Raw genomic sequence first — 21,369 nt, forward strand, 5'->3', positions numbered from 1 at the left:
TAATTAAAGCAATGCATTTTATTTTATACGCAGCGAAATTAATACCAATTATAATTCCTATTAGTCTGTTGTAATTAACTTCAAATGCGAACGATTCATTATATTATTCTGTGGTTTTTCACGTTATTTTTGCAAAATTAAAAAATTAAAATAATAGGTAAATTTGTTCAGTTATATTTACATAATTGGATTCATTGTTTTACATTCAATATTATATTATGTGGTAAATATATTTAAGTTTTAAAAAAATACGGATTGTTTTGTAGAAATATCATGACAAATATTAAATATTATTCTCAAGATTATTATCTTTGGTATAAAACTGAATGTGACCTTTTCATTTTATCTTTCGTAAAGTCTTCTTGGCATATACTGTGTTAGTGATTGTGTTTGATTTATATAATTGAAAATTTTATTTGAAAAAAGTCATCTACTAAATAATTTACAGTAGATACGTTTGGTTCTCATTTGAAAAAAATAAGTTTGTACCACCACAATTAATTAAAATAATACGATCTTTATAATATAACTTTAAAATGTCAAATATCAGAATTTGAATAAATTCATTACCATAGGATAATATGGGGGCGAACATACTTAGTGAATCACTTTATATACTATACTTCAAGTATTATATACAGACTATATACACAAAGAAACAAAGAACACTAAATCTGTAGCCATAAGTAGCCTAAATTTTGCAGCTGGAGGAATAAATGGTGTTTGAGCTGTAGTATTTCTAGTTCAGTTATTAATAAGAGTTACTTATATTTCACAAAGACGCATTCTCTATTTTATATTAAATGAGATACTGTGCAATGGATAAGAAGATGACTAAAAAAAAAAAGAATACATAAGTATAATATCTATTGTTGAAAATCGTTGGCTCAGTTTTAATAATTTTAAACTACACAGTTATTTCACGGTTAAACGAACAACGATATTTTTGATAGAACACCTGTGATTAAATTAAAAGGCGAAATCTCTAAATTGTATGAACTTAATTTTCATAAGTACAGACTTTTTTTAACTGTAATGACTATCCAGTTTAATATTATGGAATGTTTACGACGAGCGCATAATTTAAATGATTGTATCTAAAATTCAGAAATAAGCCAGAAAACGTAGGTACAACGTACTTGTGTCAGTGATGCTCACGCGATTTACAATAATCATTTAATGGAGATGAAGTGACTTTTATATTATAGGAAGTTCCTTTCGATACACAAGTATATTATTATTACATAATATGCACATTAGTACCATCCCATGTAATTATTCTAGTTTAACTCATAGTTGTCATACGTTGTCTAACGATAACTATATGAACCAAAATCTATTATTGGAGTAAAATAAAATCAATTTATTTCAATAAATTTGTTGCATAACTACTGTTAAAGTATTGACTATTAGGTAACCTATACGATTGGCGAATTTAATGAAATAGAAGAATACGTATCCGTTTTTCACTTTATTCAAAAAAGTAAGAGACGCCTAAATTAAATAATGAATAATTTGCATAAGATATCAATAAAAAAAAAAATTATCATTAGTCATCAAACAATGTGATCATGTATTATGTAATTGTATAAGTGAAATAATTACCAACGTTGCTAATCATAATTATAAGCAATTTAATCAAAATTTCGGAAAATATTCGTAGTTCTCCTATTGTTTTTTGAGAAAATGTCAGTAAACATAAACGTATATTTTTTTAAATAATATATACAATAGATATACATAATACTTATTGTATAATCGATTAGGTACTAATTTTAAATGAGTATATTTACAATATCGATCTATTTAATATTCTTTTACCATATGAATGAAATCAATGAAACAATTTTACTGATAATTGGAGTGAGTAAGTAATTCACCGGTAATCACAAATTTGAAATATATTATTATTTAAATAAGAAAATAATCCATCGTTTGATAACCGAAACAATAATAGTACGTGCACCTTAGGTTTAAGCAATTACACTCCGATAAAAAAAACCAATAGGAAAAATAAACGATTGTTATAAAATACTACTTAATATCTAAACAGTACACGAAGAAGTCAAAATGTAAGGGTGTCAGAGCCGACCCGCTTCAAGTACAAAAACGTACAATATTCGAATGAAAACAGTTGGACATAGTGTTAACATTTGTTTTTACGCGTCCAATTCTCACGTACCAGTGCGTCGGAATGTATCATAATAATAAACACTTTATAGTATACATTATTCAACCGTAAGATCTGTCCACTATAACACCGACCTAAAAATCAGTAGAAATCACAATTATAGCAAGCGACATTATTTTCAGTACCTATGCAACACGTTCGAAAATGTTAACTAAAAACCATACCCATACCCTGCATTATTATATCGGCAAAACGGAAAACCGGTCCGAGTGTATCGCTATACCGTGCTTACGTGTATACAGTATGATACGTATGTTGCGCTAGGTACTGCTAAAGATGTTGCGGTTATAGGCGTATTATGTTATTACAATAATATTATTATTATGTATAACGCAGAACAATAATTATGTTTAGAGATGGAGAATTTACGTAAAAAAAATATCGGTAAATTTACCGGTAAATTTTACGGTAAATTTACCAATAATGTTGTAAAAATGGTAAAATAGCTAAATCTTAGAGCCATTGTTATTTTTTACTATTAGACATTAGTAAATACTAAATACGATTCGTATTAGGTACTAATGTTGTATACCTACTTGTTAAATCTAGTTCTTTCTAATAATAACAATAATTAACAAAAAATTTAAAAAATGAATCTAAAATATCTATTGTTCTGTATTAGACATTAGTAATTAGTACATTTTATGAAATATGAATATTGAATTATTCATATTACAATTAATAAATAATTTAAACTAAACTAAACTATCAAAATTCACATTACCTTTATTTCTTTTTAAGTCAAAACATTTATATTTAGACTTAACTTTTGTATTGATAATAGTATATTATCAATATCACATTATCTGCATTCTTGGTATCTCCCTATAAAATCTTTCCTAATTACCTACTGATATTTAATGTTCTAATATATATTAGGGGTGGCAGAATATTGATTTTATAGTATATAACAAACTATATAAACAATAACAAGTATATAAATTATAAATATTACAAATGATAATATCACAGAAGTTCCTTTTTCGGTTTACCTACTTTGGTCCAACCTGTTTATTACCTATATTAAGATTTATCTTAAACCGTGATTAGTACTTTATTCATTATTGTATTGTTAACATTTGATAAAAAATATATCTCTTTACAATTTAGACTAGGCGTTTTCGATTTCATTTGATTAGAGAGGTCACACAACATTTTTTTTTGGTAAAAAATAATTTACCGGTAAAAAAAAATTGGTAAAATTTACGGTAAATTTTTTTACCGGTAAAAAATTACCTGGTAAATTTACTCCACTCACATCTCTAATTATGTTATAGAGTAGTATTGCGTGCGCGTGGACATGATATGGGTTACACAACGAATACCGTCTAATATAATAACATTATAACGCCATAATAATAAAAACAATAAAAAAAAAAAACCATCAAGAGCAAGCGTCGGCAGGTGGGGGGACGACACGAAAAATGACAGCCAAGACTGGTGGGAGAGTTCAACGACTGTCGGCGACGCGTGGTGGACGGTCCGGACCAAACGGTACGAGCTTACAGTCGCGATGATCCGCTGACCGCCGCTGTTATGGTGTTCAACGTGTTATATCTCATCGCCGTGTTCGAGTTGGCGTTGTATAGTTATATGGTGGCCAACAGGGATTGGCTCTTCTCTTCGTATACGCGCACATTATCGGACGAGGCATATTCCACAGCTGGCGGCAGCGGTGACGGCGATTCGGACTTGGACTACGACTACGGGTCGTTTATCGTCGACTATTGACATTTCCACCCGTAAGTCACGATCATTATGCCCATACCATTATTTCGCCTCATCACCATTGCCGCGTAATACCACATTGCGCTCTCTGTACACTTACCATATTCGAAATAGTATACGGTCATCGGTCATTTTAGAATAATATATCGTTTACAAATTGAGTATTTAACCAGTAGTCGATAGTCGATTAATGTTTGAATTTCATAAAAAGCAGAGTGGAGTGAAACAAACAATAAATCCGTTAAAGGTGCATACGCTCATCTAAACTATTCGCCATATTATACAATTATACATTTTCAAAAATAAATGAATAATAAAATAAAATCGGATTGCCTATTTATTTATAATATAATATATTTATAACGATAACAGCAGGTAGACAACTCTCGACATGCTCCTTCACGTTTTTCGCTCCGGTTTGAGATTTTGTATTCGTATTGAAATAATAAGTGGTACAATATTATGATATTAAATTGGTAATTTATAAATGTGTTTCGTGACTTTTCAAATAAAATATCAAGAGCTTTTAGTGCATATATGGTGATTAATACCATTTTGAACAGGTACTAATATAGTATGCATGTCAAAAACTTTGCAAACTAGAAAACAACACGCAGTGATTAAAGATATAAGTCTTCATAATTAACATTTACCACATACCTATTTTTTGCCAATTGATTGTAGATGACGTGAAAACTGAACAGTAGAGAACTAGGTATCTTTGTATTTTTTTTTAATTCAATGTCAAATACATAAGAAATGCAAGAATAAAAAAATATATGTTAGTGCATATTATTACCGTTATATATTTTTGGTTTATAAATGCGCAATCTTCATCAAGTTTGAAAACTAATACTATATGGTCTGTGGTAGTGGTCCATTTAAATAATAAAAAGAAGGACGTGTGATTTCAATAATTTGGCTCTGCTCATAACTCTTTTTTGAATGCAACGTCTAATTAATTACAATTATCGATATCACATAAATATGATATTTTCTCTCCCATTGCCAGAAGAATCCTGTATTAACAACTCTTTTTATCTTAGACATATTATATTATTATATCGATTTGATAAAATGTGTAATTGTGTGTATATTATAACATAGGTACTCTACTGTTTAATAATAAATATTTTATTCAATATAATATGATCATTCTAAAAACTTTTATCTGAGTATAGGTATACTTTTTATATTAACTTATAAAACATTATGGGCATTTATAGTGTAAAGTAAGCCGAGCTTTGTACGAGCATTTTCCACCAAATGCATTGACGTTCAAAATATAAGTACTATCAACTATGTAAACAATACGCAATGTGGCTCCGTCATACGTTTTAATTTAGAATTTGAAATTCGAATATGTTTTTGAAAATATCTGAGTCTTATTATACTCGTCTTATACATGACATCATATTTATTATTACAATGGTATGGACTAGGTTTTAATTTTGTTTTTCCCCGTCGTCAGAAACTGTAACCCTCGGCTTCGGCGGTGACTATTATAGTTAAGTCGGTTTTGATTAAATCACAATCCTATTAATTTTTAACACGCTGAGTCAATTTTGTTTTTTCATTACTATACCCAGTGATTTTTAAATTAAATAATTCTGTGTTTGGGTCGAGATACAAAGTGTGCTATTTATATGTATGCAAATAGTTTTCCTCGACTTATTGTTTTCATCGTAAATAGTGCAGCGCTACCGATATAGATTTTAGTTTAATAAGATATTGGAAAACTGTTAGACCGATATTTCGCTTGGTTAAGTGTTAATTTATTTTCTCTGTTCGCTTCCATACCTGTTAACGAAAACCAATAGTTGTTCCGTCGAATGACAATTCTTTCTATCTATTAATATTGTTAGTATTAAGGGGGCTGCAGTCGGTTTTGTTAAAAGTCAAAACTAATATAGATTTGACCAATCTCAACATTAATTTTGTTTGTTATAATGTTTTTCAATATATTTAAATTCCGTATCATAAAATAAACCTTAAGGGGGCTGGAGGGGGATCCAGTCAATGAAAGTGACTTTTAGACCAATAAGCTAGACAAAACTGGAAGGATTTGTTTTGACAGATTTTAATTTTGAAAACGGATTATGATTGATCAACAAGTTTACTAAGGAATGGATCGAGGCGATTTTGAATATTCCAATCATTGTTAGTGTCATAATGAATAATATAAATACGAAAATATCATATTTTTTCGATATTTTTATTCTTAGACATCACAGCTGAAAAAAAAATATTCAAAATCGCCTCGATAATTCCCTAGTAAACTTGTTGATCGATCATAATCCGTTTACAAAATTAAAACCTGTCAAACAAAATTCTTCCAGTTTTGTCTAGCTTATTGGTCTAAAAGTCACTTTTTTTTCATCTGCAGTTGCAGATGCAGTTGCAGCTGCAGCCCCCTTAAACACAACATTACCTATATTATGAAATAATAAAAACCGCTCAACTTGTCCATCTTTGAGTCAATGGGCTCGGAAAAAAAAGTTTTGATTGTCTCAGTTTAACGTAACCACCAAGCTAAATAAAACGCAATACTAATGAGTTTTCCTACGAAATTAAAAACAATTTCGACGATATAAAATATAACAACACGCGATTGTTGTCAATGGATTTTCTGTCCGGAATAAATCATTTTTATAACTTATAGCGCACCTGTTGGTACTTATAGTCACTGTGTGCAAATGTATAATGCGTTACCGATTTTCGGTGTACACAATGACGACTTTATTCAAATACCTATTATATAACCTATTCAAATTAAATCCCGTTAGTCAATTTTAAATTATTATAATACTTATTAGTTGATTAGTTGCACGCGGGTTTCGTGTTGATTACATATTTTCAGACGCACCCTAACAGTTTTATTTATAGTTTTAATTTTTTTAGTTTCCACAATTTAGCTTATGGTCATAAACCAACTTCGGTATAAGCGTACAAAACTTATAAAGAACTTTATCTAAAAACTACTATTTGTTTACTGCGTTTACGATGGTATATTGAATACCTACTTATTCACCAAAAGTATAAAATATATAAGTGCATAATATGTTTAAATTCAAATCTATCCAGTTTCCCACTGATTAATAAATTTAAAAATTGATTAGTTTGAATAGGTTGTTTATCATAGTATTAACTATTATACATGGGAATTATATACCTACTTATATACTGGTAATTGAAAATACAAATCATGTTAACATTTCATACATTTTTTAGTTTAACACATCGAACTTCCCAAGTATAATACAAACATTTTATCAAAATCTACGATTCATGATTGTATAATAAACAATAAATTATGAAGGTTATAGTTTTTTTTTCCGAAAAATTAGATGTAGGTACTACATTACTAGTATTTAAACGCATTTAACACGAAAACTTGTTTTAAACTTGAGGGTTAATTAAAATCACAAACTGTATAATTAATATTATACGTGTCCATTACCATTAACAGTGATCATAATTGCCAGTAAAAGTTTGAAATTAATATATCATTATTAAAATTAGTAGAACTCTAACTGTCCATGAAATAGAAAGTTATGTCGAAAATAATCGTGTATTTTATTGGAAACTATAATTACTTTTTCAATAAATTATCCTATGTATTTTTCTAACTTTTTAAAATGAAATATTTTGCATTCAGTATTGTTTAGCCGTCCAATTGATAAAAAAAATGTAACTATTTTAGAAGAGCATAGACAATTTCAATTTCATCTTCCTCTATAAGTACTCATGAATAGTGTTCAATCGCCACTGGCATCGTAATATTCTGTGTAATACGACCAGCTGCACTTTACAAAGAGTTAAATATTACAAAAATTTAAATAATATATTGCGCAAAAAAAAAATCATACATTTATAAATAAGCCAAAGATAAATTGGATATTGAATATTTTTAGCTAGTATTCACACGTATAATATTATCAGATTTTGTACTTATCAAGTAATACAAATGTCAAAATATGTATTCATGTATCTTACATAATATTATATATTATCATATTAAATTATTTGAAGATAAAATGTCATAGATCATTTGATGAAATTAATATAGGCTATACCTACGTCTAAATAATAATATTATATTTTATATAAGATAAGTCTATGTATATGTATGTGAATTACATTATTAGCTTATAATATTTGGTAAGATGTATATAATAACAGTTTTTTCCAGTTTATGGGTAGAGATATCATGGCATAATGTATTGCCTACTGCAAATATCAATATTGAGAAATATTTACCTATTATTCAGGCAGAATAGCATATACATTGTAAATTACACTATATTCTTTTAAAAATTGACGTAATTTATGTAACATTATCCTTTAGTTTTTTTCGATATAAATCTATAAGACATTATTAATGCATCGATTAATTGATATGATATAATACTAGTTTATACAACGTCAAGGCTTCGATAATAGCAAGTCAAGTCTAAATAATAACTATAAAAACTAAAATACCTATGAGTTATACGTCAACGATTAATATCCTTAAGACGTATTTACTCGAATTCATACGAAATATAATTTTTTTATATTATATAGGTACCTTTAATATACTATTTACCATAGTTTTTGAATAGTAATTAAAATAAAATATTGTATAAGTTAGTTTTTATATTTGGGTACCTATATATATATTTTTAATCAACTATAAAAATTTAATATTATAATGACATATTACTTCGTACGTGGGTTGACATTGGTTGACACTGGCATCATATTGAACTTGACAGCGATTACAATCACACTTTAAAAAATAAACGGTTATTAGACAAAGTGGATTTTCGTTTTTACATATTGAAAATAAAAAAAAAATCATAAAATGAATACATTTTAAAACTTTGTAAAATTAATTTCGTTTGAAAATATCAAAACGCTTGTACAGTTTACCAAGTTGAAATATAAATAGTCATCAAATACTTTTTTGCATTATACATTAATTTTTCGTTACAACAAAGTCAATACCTCCATTAACGAATTCACGATAATTAGTAGTGGGATAATTAATTATATTTATCAATTTTCGATGAATCTCATGCATAATAAAATGTACACAGAATAATAACTATGATACGTATGTCATGCCGCAGATTTGTTAACTCTATGACTACTAAAAAAATTATTTTGAAATCAACAAAAATAATGTCCAAAACCTCCACTGTAACTTCTTTAACGTCCTTTGGATTTTTCAAGTATAAAGTCATAGTAATGAATCATAATTTAATACAATTTTTGTTTTTCACAAGTATACACATATACACATATTAAAACAATTTTGTTAGTGTTCATTTCTTTTATGCTTTTATAAGGTTGGACATTGACCTTGCCGCCGCCAGAACATGTTCTTCTCTTATCTTGAGTTTTTGTAATGAATATACCTACTAGGTAAGTATTCTTTTTCAGAGTGTAATTTATCGTAGGTAATATACCTACAAACATAGAAGATATAATATCCTTACTTATATTATACTCCATTTGAAGTGACATTATTTTTTTTTTAGTACATTTTATTAAAAACAAACCAAATACAATTAATCCACCTTAGTTGCAGCTTAATTGAGTTCACCTAAAGATGAACTTTTATATTTATGTTCTAACTGTCTACCTGTTGTACAAATATTGTATATTATTATGTATTATGTTTTATAAACTTAAAATTATAATATTAAATTTTAAACAATTTGAATATATTGGAAAATATACAATACAATTCGTTGTATTTCATTGCACATAATCACATTCACAAATCACACAGCAAAGACATTTGATTAACTTAAAAATTATGCTTGTTAGTCTGTATTTAAATACATTTTTAGTTTTAAAGTAGTCAAATTGATTATAAATTTAAATTGGATATATTATCTATTGCACCATAACAATAAGTATAGGTACTGCATTATCAGTGGTGCATACATAAATGTTGGTGCATCAATGAAAAATACCCAATCTATGTACACAAAATAGGCACACTAATCATCTGGAGGTCGTAATTTAAATGATCTCAACAAAAATTTAATGCTACAAAACATTGCATCCCTGGTATGGATAAATAATTTTAGGAGAGAATCAAGCCACCCAATTCTACGATTATTGGATCTATTGTTCCAATCACCGATCAATTCAAAAAGACAAACTTATTGTCTATAATATTTTGCAGTCTTGTGAGCTATAGAGTAGCTGTTGAACTAGGTAACTATGTCAAATTCGTATAATGTCGCTATATAATATTATAGTTTATGAAATATACATTAAAAATAAAAAGTAAACTATATAATTGACGACAGCCGTTTCATTTAGATACTGCAGAATTTGTTCTTTTTATACTTGCGCTGCATCAACAGTATTTTCGTGTTCACAAATAATTGTTGCTATTACAACCACCCCCACCCCCCTTATACACCAATGTTTTCAATAAAAAAACTTTTCAAGATCAAAACCTATTTCTTTGAAACTGAATGAACTTACTGCCAAACATAATATTTTCTAAAATAATTGTAACGTATAGACAATCATCAATCAAAAGCATATATTTTTTTTCACTCGATATGAATGTATGGAACATTTTATATAAAATTAAACAGTACTACAACACACATATACATAAGATAGATATTTTTACGAGTAAGGATAATAACTATGTACCTATAATCTATAAGCACACAAAGTAACACGACCACGACGATGTACCTAAAATTGGACAATTAGTGAACTGTTTTAAATTATTATTATTATTTCTATTGAATGTGAATACTATCGTGAAATTTTGAAACAAGCTAAAAATAAGTATTTTTTGATGAACTATAGACTTGAAAATTATAGACTTTTTGACCAAGTGCACGGATATCTTATATAATTATATATATTATGGAACATCCTATTATACAACAAATAGTAAAACATACTATTCACAATTCAAAATGTTATATCATACGGATTATAGTTAAGTTAACTAAAAATTCAACAATAGTAAAATACTTTTCACACTACAAGTATTCAGTACATAATTTGTATTTATTACAAAGAAAATAAGAATATTATCAAACAAATTTTAAAAACACGTTTAGGTTATATGATTTAAAAAAAAACTTTTTAGCAATATCTCAAATCTTTGTATTATTTTGTCAGAAAATTGTATACTACATTGTAACGTCTGAACAGTCGTAAGTCTCAATTATGTATAGTCGCCTGTAAATCACTATTAAATTATTTGAACTTAAGTTAATATTTAATATAATTGTTTCGCGTGAATAATCATTATCACATGACATCAGTTTATCGTGAATTAGCCTACTAACAATGATTATGATATCATAATATTTAGATAAAACAAAAATGTAGGAATATATTATAAATATAATAAATATATATGTATGCATTATACTATTATAGTGACTTAACCATAATTGTATTAATAATGATTATAAATATATTATGTTGTAACGTATATTATTATAATTTATAACGTGACGTCAGTAAGATGGCATAAATTATCTTAAGGTTGAATAAAAACAAAACCATATTTTTTTTCTGGTTCCAATTCCAATTCCAAGGAAAATAGATTATAAATTGTATATTAAATTATTTTTATCTGATGGATCTCACCATTGTTAAAAAAATACACCTTCACAATATTACATTTCAGGGTTCGTGTGTTATTAAAGAAAGTTTTGATTATTTTTTTCGAATAGATTTTTTGAATTCGTTATTAGAATTTAATGATTTTGCTTAATAACCGTAAAAAAGAAATATTAACGATTATTGTAAAAATTATTATAATAAAAAATATTTAATAAGCTTGAATAACAATTGAACAACTGTATCATTATGCAATAAAACAACATATATTTATGTATAGGTAGGACGTAGGTAGGAAAGTAAGTAGGTAAAGCCAGTAGGAACTTAAAGGTAGACATAATATTTACAAGGTCTTTGCTATATAACTATTGAGGAATCTGTGGTTTGTGTAACAGCAGTGGAACATAGTAGTAAACATACAAGTTTAATATAGGTAATACAATGATATTATAGTGTTATATGTGTTATCCACACAATACATGCGAAAAAAAGTTTGTTAAAAAAAAATTATTTTAAAAGTTGATTGTTTATAAAAAAAAATTCTTGTTTTCATATTAATATCAGGTAATATAAACTATTATAACAAATCTAATAACCGTGCACAATTATTACTCAATCATTAATTCCTAAAAATCTTTGTATTTAATATATTGAAATTCATATAATATAATTTAAAATGTGTGAAGTGAATTATAAAACACACAAGCCCTAATGCATATAATATAATATATATTTTGATTGACATTCAAACATGTTTCTCGGCAATACACAGTGCCAATATTTAACTGACACATACCTAGATCGCAGTTAAGATTTTTAAATACAACTTTAAATTAATTTTGATTATTCTGTGTACCTTACCTAGCATTGGTGTTGCACTATTCATCCTTTTGAAACGTTCACATATTAAATATCTGTCCTAACATATGGGTAATGGAAATATTATGATAATTGTATGTTAGTGTCACAAATACACTTTTTATTTTTTTTTTACTTTCAAGACAAATACCTACTTATTAATTATTTATTTTTACCATTAAAACATTTAAGCACATTTGGTTTTTTTCTAATTAATAGTAACATAGATTAATACAGAATAAAGACGTTTAAAACACATTAGATAATCTAACGAACGAAATCCACCTATAAATCAAATGTTAGTTTTAATGTTCAAGATTATACATTATACTCTGTGGACTGTGACTATTCAAACATAATCCTCGGGGTTTAACCAAATATCGTGACACTTGACATGAGGACTAAACGATCTTATACGTGACTTGTAAGACGATGTATGACTCTATCAAGAGTTATGATTTGACGTGACCCGTGTCAAATTTAAACAGGTTCGATATGATGAATAAGTGACATCTTGACGAACTTATATATATATATAAAGACATACAAATATACTGTTGACCTGCAGAAACAAGGAAGACTGTTAAATCTTTAGAAGCTCGAGTTTTAATATATGAATACGTTTGAAATTACATTAAACGATAGTTACAAAAATAAAATGATAAGAAAATATTATATTGTATAATATAATACAATCATATTAAAGTATTGATTACTATAATATTACTTAACTTTTTTGTAATACACGGTTTCTATAGTGTATTGTATTTTTTCATTTGATAATTAAGATGTTAGAGTTAAAGTGAACGCCAAATGAAAATAAACAAAAATTCATTTAATTTCAAGTGAAACGGCAAACGGGGTATATACAAAAGTCTCTAAAGGATGAACCAGGAAGACCTAACGTTCTAACAAATTAAATAACTTTTATTCTAATCAATATTTTTTAATTTTAATTTTTTCATACTATAAACCATTGAATTTTGAGCTATTATGTATAGTATAAATGTTTTATTTTTGTTTTAATACTTAAAATAAAATAATTTAAATTTATTTTAAATTTTTTTTGAAAAATTCAATATATTATAGCAAATTTGTAAAACTGGTTTTTACAAGACTTTTGGTCATAAAAACATTTATCTAAGTCAAATTGTTTTTTCATGTGGTTTTTTAAAATGTCAAATTTTTTTGAAGTAAGACTCATTAATTTGAAAAGTAATAACTTTCACTTAACAAGTACCTATTGAAAAATTCTTATTTCATATTTAATAAAAGTTAATACTTTTTGAATTTAATATGTTTTTACGACTTAAAAAAATTAAATATTTTTATATTATACTTGTAGCGCAAGTGTCAATAAATTATATCTAAAAATAAAATAAAAAAATATTGTAATAAAAGTTATTTCATTTGTCAGCAGGTGTTTTAGTTACACGTCCATATTATAAAAGCACTATTTATTTTGGGCAATGCGAGTAATAATATTATAGCTCATCTGTATAAATTACTGTATCATTTTTTATTTTTGGGCTACATCGTCGCAATTCAATTGTTTACTTAAATGCTATGCCAAATAGACCCGTGAGTGACTTCACCCCCAAACACCACTTAAGTTTACCTTTTAACAATTTTTTTAAAATCTCACAAGATTTTGAAGTCACATTATTATTCAGACCTACAACACGGAGGTGGGGAGCAGGTGTAGAAGTTGTCGTATTCACTATATGGATGATACTAGTAATTATTATATTAATCAATCTTACAATTTCTAGAATCAAGTTCTAAGTTAGTACTTAGGATATTTAATGTTATTATTTTAATCAAATGTTCTACAAAACTTGGTATTTATGTGAAAAGTAGAAAAAAATAGTTTGAACGATAAAACTGATTTACTTCCTCGTCCTCGTTGAAGAGTGTAAACCTTATACAATTTCAAACACGAATCATAGCTACAGGAATACAGGACTATTAAGTTTAACGCTGAAAAAAAAAAAATATAGAATTTACCATTTTATATAATTTATCATGTACATTAATAAAATATTTTAATAGCAATGGCAACATGTACCATTTTCAACATTAACATTTTGAAGAAAAAAAAAACCGGACAAATTTAAATAATACGTATATCAAATATTTTATTACGTTTGTATGACCTTAATACTGTCAGTAGCCTACAGCAATACTTGCAGTCGGTATATCGTTTTGAATTATATTTTATGTTATTAATGAATTGATAGGTATTCTTTATATGGAAAAAATGGGTATCTGCAACTTTATCTAGAACATTATTTTGGATTTTTAGTTAATAAATACAAACAACAATTTTGGAATTCATAAATAGGTATTAGGTGTTTAAAATATAATTCAAGGAATAATATAATAATATATAACTTCCATATTTTTTTTTTATTTTAATTACACTCATACTTATATAACATGTGATAATATTAGTGGAAGAGATACAAATAATACAAATAAAACCAGTCATATAAATCTATACAATTTTGGACGTAATAAAATGTTAAAATAAAATCTTCAAACTACGACAGTGTGGTTACAGTTATAAAACTGGCAATACCTTACGATGTATATACTTACGAAGATATTATTTTTGAATAGGTACTTCGAACGTTCCCTAAATACAACTTCCTATTTCGATGACATCCAATCTAAAAAATCTTGCTAGATAAATAAAGTTTTATTCACAATGTTAGCAGTTATTTAAGTATCTCTAACGATGTTGTACTACTATATATAGTAGTATAGTGTTTTTGTTTTTATTTAAAAGATCACACTTTCACTTTTTTTGTTTTGTTTATTTAAATAACTTTGAAGTAATTATCTAATCATAATAATTATGTAAATTTTTATTCAAACGTCTTGTTTTTAAACTGTCAGACAAAAATATACAACACTCGATAAGACGTCTATAGTAAACAATAAAATAACGGTTTTTTTTTTAAAAATATTTTTATTTGACATAAACAATCTATAGAAATCAGCACAATAAGTTTATATGATAAGACTATAAGAAGAAGATATAACATGAAAGTTATGATTGGAGTAGCCACCCATTAGGGACTTTTGGCTAGTTGAATGATTTTTAATAATATATTTTTTTAATACTTATATATTTTAGATCACGGAACCACTTCCTTTTTAACCTACAGTTAGGATTTCTTGGAAGTGTAAGGAAAGATCTTTTATGAGAGGGTTAAGATGAGTATGAAGTCATTTGTGTAAGCGTGTGTGGAAGGTGTGTGCTTCCTCTTCAAATGATCGCAATGTTTGAGTTAAATTAGAGATACAGGGTGGAACATTGGATAGTCGTCGGAGTGATATATTTTGGAACGTTTAAGTTCTATAAGTGTTTATTTTTTTGCCACTCCTCATAATTGAAGTCCGTACGTCCAGATCAGTCTGATTAGAGTTTTATAGATTATTAGTTTGGTGAGTGGAGACTAAAAAGGTAACAGAAAAATTCAAATGAATACATCCATTTATTTTTAATCAAAACTTTGAATCAACATTCACAAATTGTACTCAGTTCCGAAACTTTATTTAAACTTAGCCGAGACATTTCGGTTATTCACAAAGTTGCTGTTGACGCTAAATATAGATATTACACGTACCTACCTATAGTGTAATACCGTATACAGCCCGCAAACAAGATTTGACTGGCCCTCTGAAGGACGATGATAATAATCTAAAAATATGTATACAATATCCCAAATCACTATTGCAAGCACTTTTCATCGTGTGTCGCGTGTTACGTATCATGTGCATGTTTCTGATATTAACATCTGTACCACAGTTTAATATACATTTTACAATCAAAAATTATATGGGTTAACATAATATATAATTTTCAATTTTAGCCCACTAAGAGCTTTTAATTTTTTTAAAAGGCCCTCGAATGAAATAGTTTAGAGACCCCGGCTGTAATCTTAATATTTTCACTATGGATGTTTCTGAGACCATTGGTAACGCCGCTCAGGATTATTGACAGTCGACTCTGATCGCCGTTGCTCAGCCAAAGCTTTGCCTCAAAACGAAATAATCCAATATTATATGCGCCATGTGTAAATTTGTTAGCATTTTTCATTACTCTACTGCATTCCAGTTATATAACGTGCGATTTAATTATAATTAAAAAAAACGATGAGCACACGGATGTGATGAAGTAGGATTCAGAGACTTATATCAACCTGCAACCGTATAATTTATGGCAACGTGTACACTGTACAGCGCACCCCTACCATGTAATATACTAAACATGTTCACTGCTAAATTGTATAATAATATTGTAAACTATACTATAATATGATTATAATATTACCTGTGTTACAGATTTTATATTTTTTTCGTAGGTACGAAATGTACATAAGTTCCTATAAGTGATTTAGTTTATCTTTCTGCTTTCAAATTGCAATATCCAGCAAGATAATGTACCTACTTAATTATTACCACCAATACGTATATCTAGTTAATATTCCGTTTCGCTCTTATCGCGTATTTTCTCAACTTCATAGAAAATCGATGAATCCAGAACTATATTATAACGGGTAGATATAATATTATGCACACTTGTAGTAGTTACCCACTAGATTTCATTTTTAAACTGTCCGACCATTTTTCACGAAGTTTGATTTTAATCTGTAAACGCACTGCAGTTTTTTTACGTTTGATATAATATTATAGTGTCTAAGCTATAACGGATAGCCTTCTGCGTTTGTGTGGTATTCAACAAAAGCGGTTGTCGGCCGACACTGTTCCTGATATTCCAAATTCATATGCAAACAGAATACCGTCGTTATCGTTGTCGGACGAGATTCAATAATATTAATAGCCGTTAGTGGGTAAAACACAATTTTATTTCATCGAAGTGCACAAAACTTATGTGTATAAACGTAATATTGACATAGTGGATACGCAAATAATATTAAAAATGTCGAAAATAAAAATTAATTGGAAAATTGAACTTTTAATTAATAAGTCGGCGCCTCGACTGTCGAAATCCCACTACCGGTCACGCGACTTTTAACGCTTTTAACGTTAAAATAAATCACAATTTATAAGGGGATTAAGTGTATAGTATTTTTATTCGATGCTTCAGACTTATTTCACAACGATATTGTTCAACGCTTAATAATATACAAGTCAATAATTTGTGTACAGATGTAAGTATAACTTGCCTTTGTCCTGTGTACTTATTAGTTTTAATGTACAACATTACTATGCATTACGATTATTATATGATATAGTATGACTATGGCTACTCGAACACTCAAAATGCTTGATATTACAACAACAACAACAATAACAAAATCCTTTCAAATGACCATATTACTTATATTTTTGGTCACCTCAAATAGAGGATAGAATACTCGTACGTATTGAATTGCTTTTAAACTTTGAGTTGAAAACTATAATCGCCAGTTAAAAATATGAAACTTTTAATCTGATACTAATATAATAGGTGGTACTTTTATATACATTTTACAATTTGAGCTTATAATAATAAAAACGGAATTAATTTTTTTCTTTTTAACCATTACCGAGTAAAAATATTATATAGTAATATATTATGTTTTTCAAAAAAAAAATCGAAAACTTGTACTCGTTTGTTGTACAGTCTGTCTGCTGCTTGTGTATTATATTCTAAAGAAAATCACTTTGATAATTCTTGATTCAAACTAGTTTATAGCAAACTAGTAGGTGAACTAAATTAATTCAGAACCATGTTTTTTTTTATTCGACCTCAGTGGGTCCAATTGTTATATACAAAACAATTTTAAAAAAATGTTTAAACAACATTTCAATGGACCTGTTTTTCAACATAAATTTACAATTTGTTAATTATTTGTTTTAAACATAATTATTTTTTAGTATAATTATAATATATTATATTATGTAACACCCAAATATAGTAAATACAGGAATTAACCACTTGATAATCCAGAAGTAGGCGGAAATCCATCAATATCTAATCCGAGGAGTTTTGAAATGTTAAATGCCAAGGATAGCAACCCAAAATATTCTCAAAAAATTAAACTCTTTAAGACATGGTCTTATTTGCAAGGCTGGGCAAGTTAGTGATCTTTTTTATCTCAGTAAAGTTAAGTTTATATGCATCAATAACAAAAAGTTAAAAGTTAAAAGTTAATTTAATTATAGGTTAACTCAGTTAATTTAAAAGTTAATACACAGAGTTATTTTGTTTATACAACGCTAGCGTACTTCATTTTTTTCCAACCCAAAACTAAATTACAGACTATAGTGTTTATATAATACAGTATTTCCATATAAGTTAGATTCGAATGATATAAATTTTTAACTTTAAACAATTCACGGTAAATATTGTTTGACATGAAAATGAAATAGACTGAAATAGTGAAATACTATTAAATTAAAAACAAAATAAATTAACTTAACTTACTTCTTAAAATTAAAAATTATTTCATTAGTTTCACGTTAATTAAAAAAGAATTTTAGTTAACAGTTAAGTTAATGAAAAGCCAAAAGTAACTAGTTAATATAAAAAGTTAAAATAAAATTAACTTTTTAAATCGTTAATGCCTTGCTTATTTGGAAGGGATACAATTTCATAAAATCTGACCACCCAAATCAAGAAATTGGATTTGACACTAGTACAACTTGACTCAAAATAGTGTAGAATAGTTCCTTGACATTAAAATTGAAATAGGTACCTAACAATATTATATTATCATTGCATTTCAAGGTTCATTCAAAGCTCACTGAAAATGTTACGGTTTGTTCGATAGTTTGCGGTAGTTTTTCCCGAGGTATGGTAAGAGAAATTAACGGTAAAATAAAAAAATAAAATATAATAATTTTTAAAAATATGGGTTGATCTTGATACTTGACTTATAGATGCTTGGTAAGTTATTATTTATTTATTATTTTTTTTCGGTAACTGGTCAATGTTATAACTGGATTAATTTGGAGTGAGAGTGTTTACGTACGTTTCATCACGAACATCTAGTACGTTTATTAAATTCCTGACTATAAGTACAGTTGAACGAAAAATTGTATTATGAACTATTTTTGTGTTTACCTAGACTGCACATAAATTGGGCTTGACAAATTGGTGAATAGTCATTATCCTGGTGGGAAGTTTGCATTTTTATGTTTTAACTATAGGTATGCATAACCTAAACGTCATAGGCATATCGTCTACTCGTCTATAATATAACTTCGAAAGCAGAGGTTCTACCACACAACTATTACTAAACTTTAAATGGTTTATGGACCGTACTCGAGTATTGAGGGTGCATTAACTTATAGTATTATCAAACCTAGGTATATTATTATCTCAAAGTAAATTATATGTAGTGCTTGTAGCGTAATAGCTATAGGAAATCGAGTCAAACCAAACTTGTTTCTCCGCGTGATTCCCGAATATCGAACGGCTCGACAGGCAATAATGTAAATTTAAACAAACTACTGCTATTTAGAAGTATTTTGTTTTACAACAATATTTTTACCAGGCTAGCTAGTGATATAATGAAACACAACAATACAGTGTAGAGTGTCCCGTTATCGGTAAAAGTCACGTAGGTACCTAACCTAATGGCTTTGTTGGTCTAACGCATAATATTATAATAAGTATATCGTACCTGCTTACGTCACGATAGTATCTTTTTCGAAAGTTGAAGATGTCGCATTATTCTGTGGAGTACCTCCACCAATGTATAGAACGTGTTGACTAATTTGTTTGTCGTTTACAGGGTCAACAACCCCAAGCCGAAGATGAAAATACCCCACAAAAACGAGTAGATAAAATATTTGATCAAATGGATAAAAATCACGATGACAAACTTACACTGGAAGAGTTCCGGGAGGGAAGCAAGGCGGATCCGAGAATTGTGCAAGCACTTTCACTCGGCGGAGACCACAACAATGCTGCAGCTCCCCAAGCAGCCACCACATAAGTCTGTCGGATGAGAGTTTTTTTTTCCTACGTATTGACTTTGTTATTTATATTTTTGTGTCTAATTTTTTTGTCTTTTACCTACATTATATTATAACAATATTGTAATTTTTCTTATAATATACTTCAACATTTTCGTGAATTTGTATGTAAATTACTATACTCAGATTATTATAGTTATACTTAATAGTAACAATATCAATATAAGGTTATATTTTATCCATCTTAGTGGATAGAGAAGTTTACAGCATAATAATATGTAGCACTTATGTATATAATTAGGTATCATCAGCGTTATGCTCATATACCAATATAAATATACGAGTAATACATACAATTATATTAATATACACAGTGAAACCTCTAAATACCGGACACTCTCGGTCGCTGGAATACTGTTCCCAAGAAAACGTCCGCTCTTGGGAGGTGTCCCTTAGGGGAGGTTTCACTGTATATAGCTAAATTTTATTCATTTTTGTGTGAAAAATAAATCAATATACTTGTAAGCACTATTATATAGTTATAAATATAAATATATATACATTCTATATATTCAACCGATCTATGCACAATTATTTTAAAGTTTTAAACCCATTAATCTTTGTAACTTCGTTATCTATTTGTTTTATTACCTATACAAATCACTGTTTTTTTATTTATTTAAATAGTTTATATATTTTTACGGAATACTCAGACTCATTTTAAATAATTTAGTAGATATCATGGACATTATTCTAGTCATTATAGTAATAACATATTACGTAGCTTTGTTAATATGCATTTCGCTTTAAACTGATATCGTAAATCACTCATGTAAACATGTATGTTTTGTTTTTAGTTGAACCCCCGGAAGTATTTTTGAATTTCAAATAGTACCTTATAATAAAACTTAGTTCGAAAAATATTTTTATAAAAAGTAAATCCATAATGTAAAAAAAAATTGCATTGTAATACCTAGGTACTCATTATAGTAGTTTTACTAAAATCAAATGCGAGAGTTAATATTTTAGGTTCTGATTAGTTATTAGCTTACAAT

The 21,369-nt window shown here is 27.7% G+C and overlaps 1 protein-coding gene across 2 annotated transcripts in view; it reads left to right on the forward strand.

Annotated features, from left to right (window-relative positions):
- Positions 1-20,890, forward strand: part of LOC132943030 (frequenin-2) — a 163,761-nt gene extending 142,871 nt beyond the window's left edge. The window contains exons 1-2 of one of the 2 annotated variants that reach the window (XR_009664324.1): positions 2,597-3,933; positions 20,131-20,272. Coding sequence is in view for 1 of the 2 variants with exons in the window: in XM_061011800.1 (XP_060867783.1) it covers positions 20,131-20,334 (204 nt within the window). In the remaining variant the exon portion in view is untranslated. Of the gene's footprint in view, positions 1-2,596; positions 3,934-20,130 lie in introns of those variants that run through there. The other variant, XM_061011800.1, reaches the window with a different exon arrangement.
- Positions 20,891-21,369: the final 479 nt, after the last annotated feature.

This window comes from Metopolophium dirhodum, chromosome 4 (genome assembly GCF_019925205.1).
Source record: "Metopolophium dirhodum isolate CAU chromosome 4, ASM1992520v1, whole genome shotgun sequence".
Classification (NCBI taxonomy): domain Eukaryota; kingdom Metazoa; phylum Arthropoda; class Insecta; order Hemiptera; family Aphididae; genus Metopolophium; species Metopolophium dirhodum.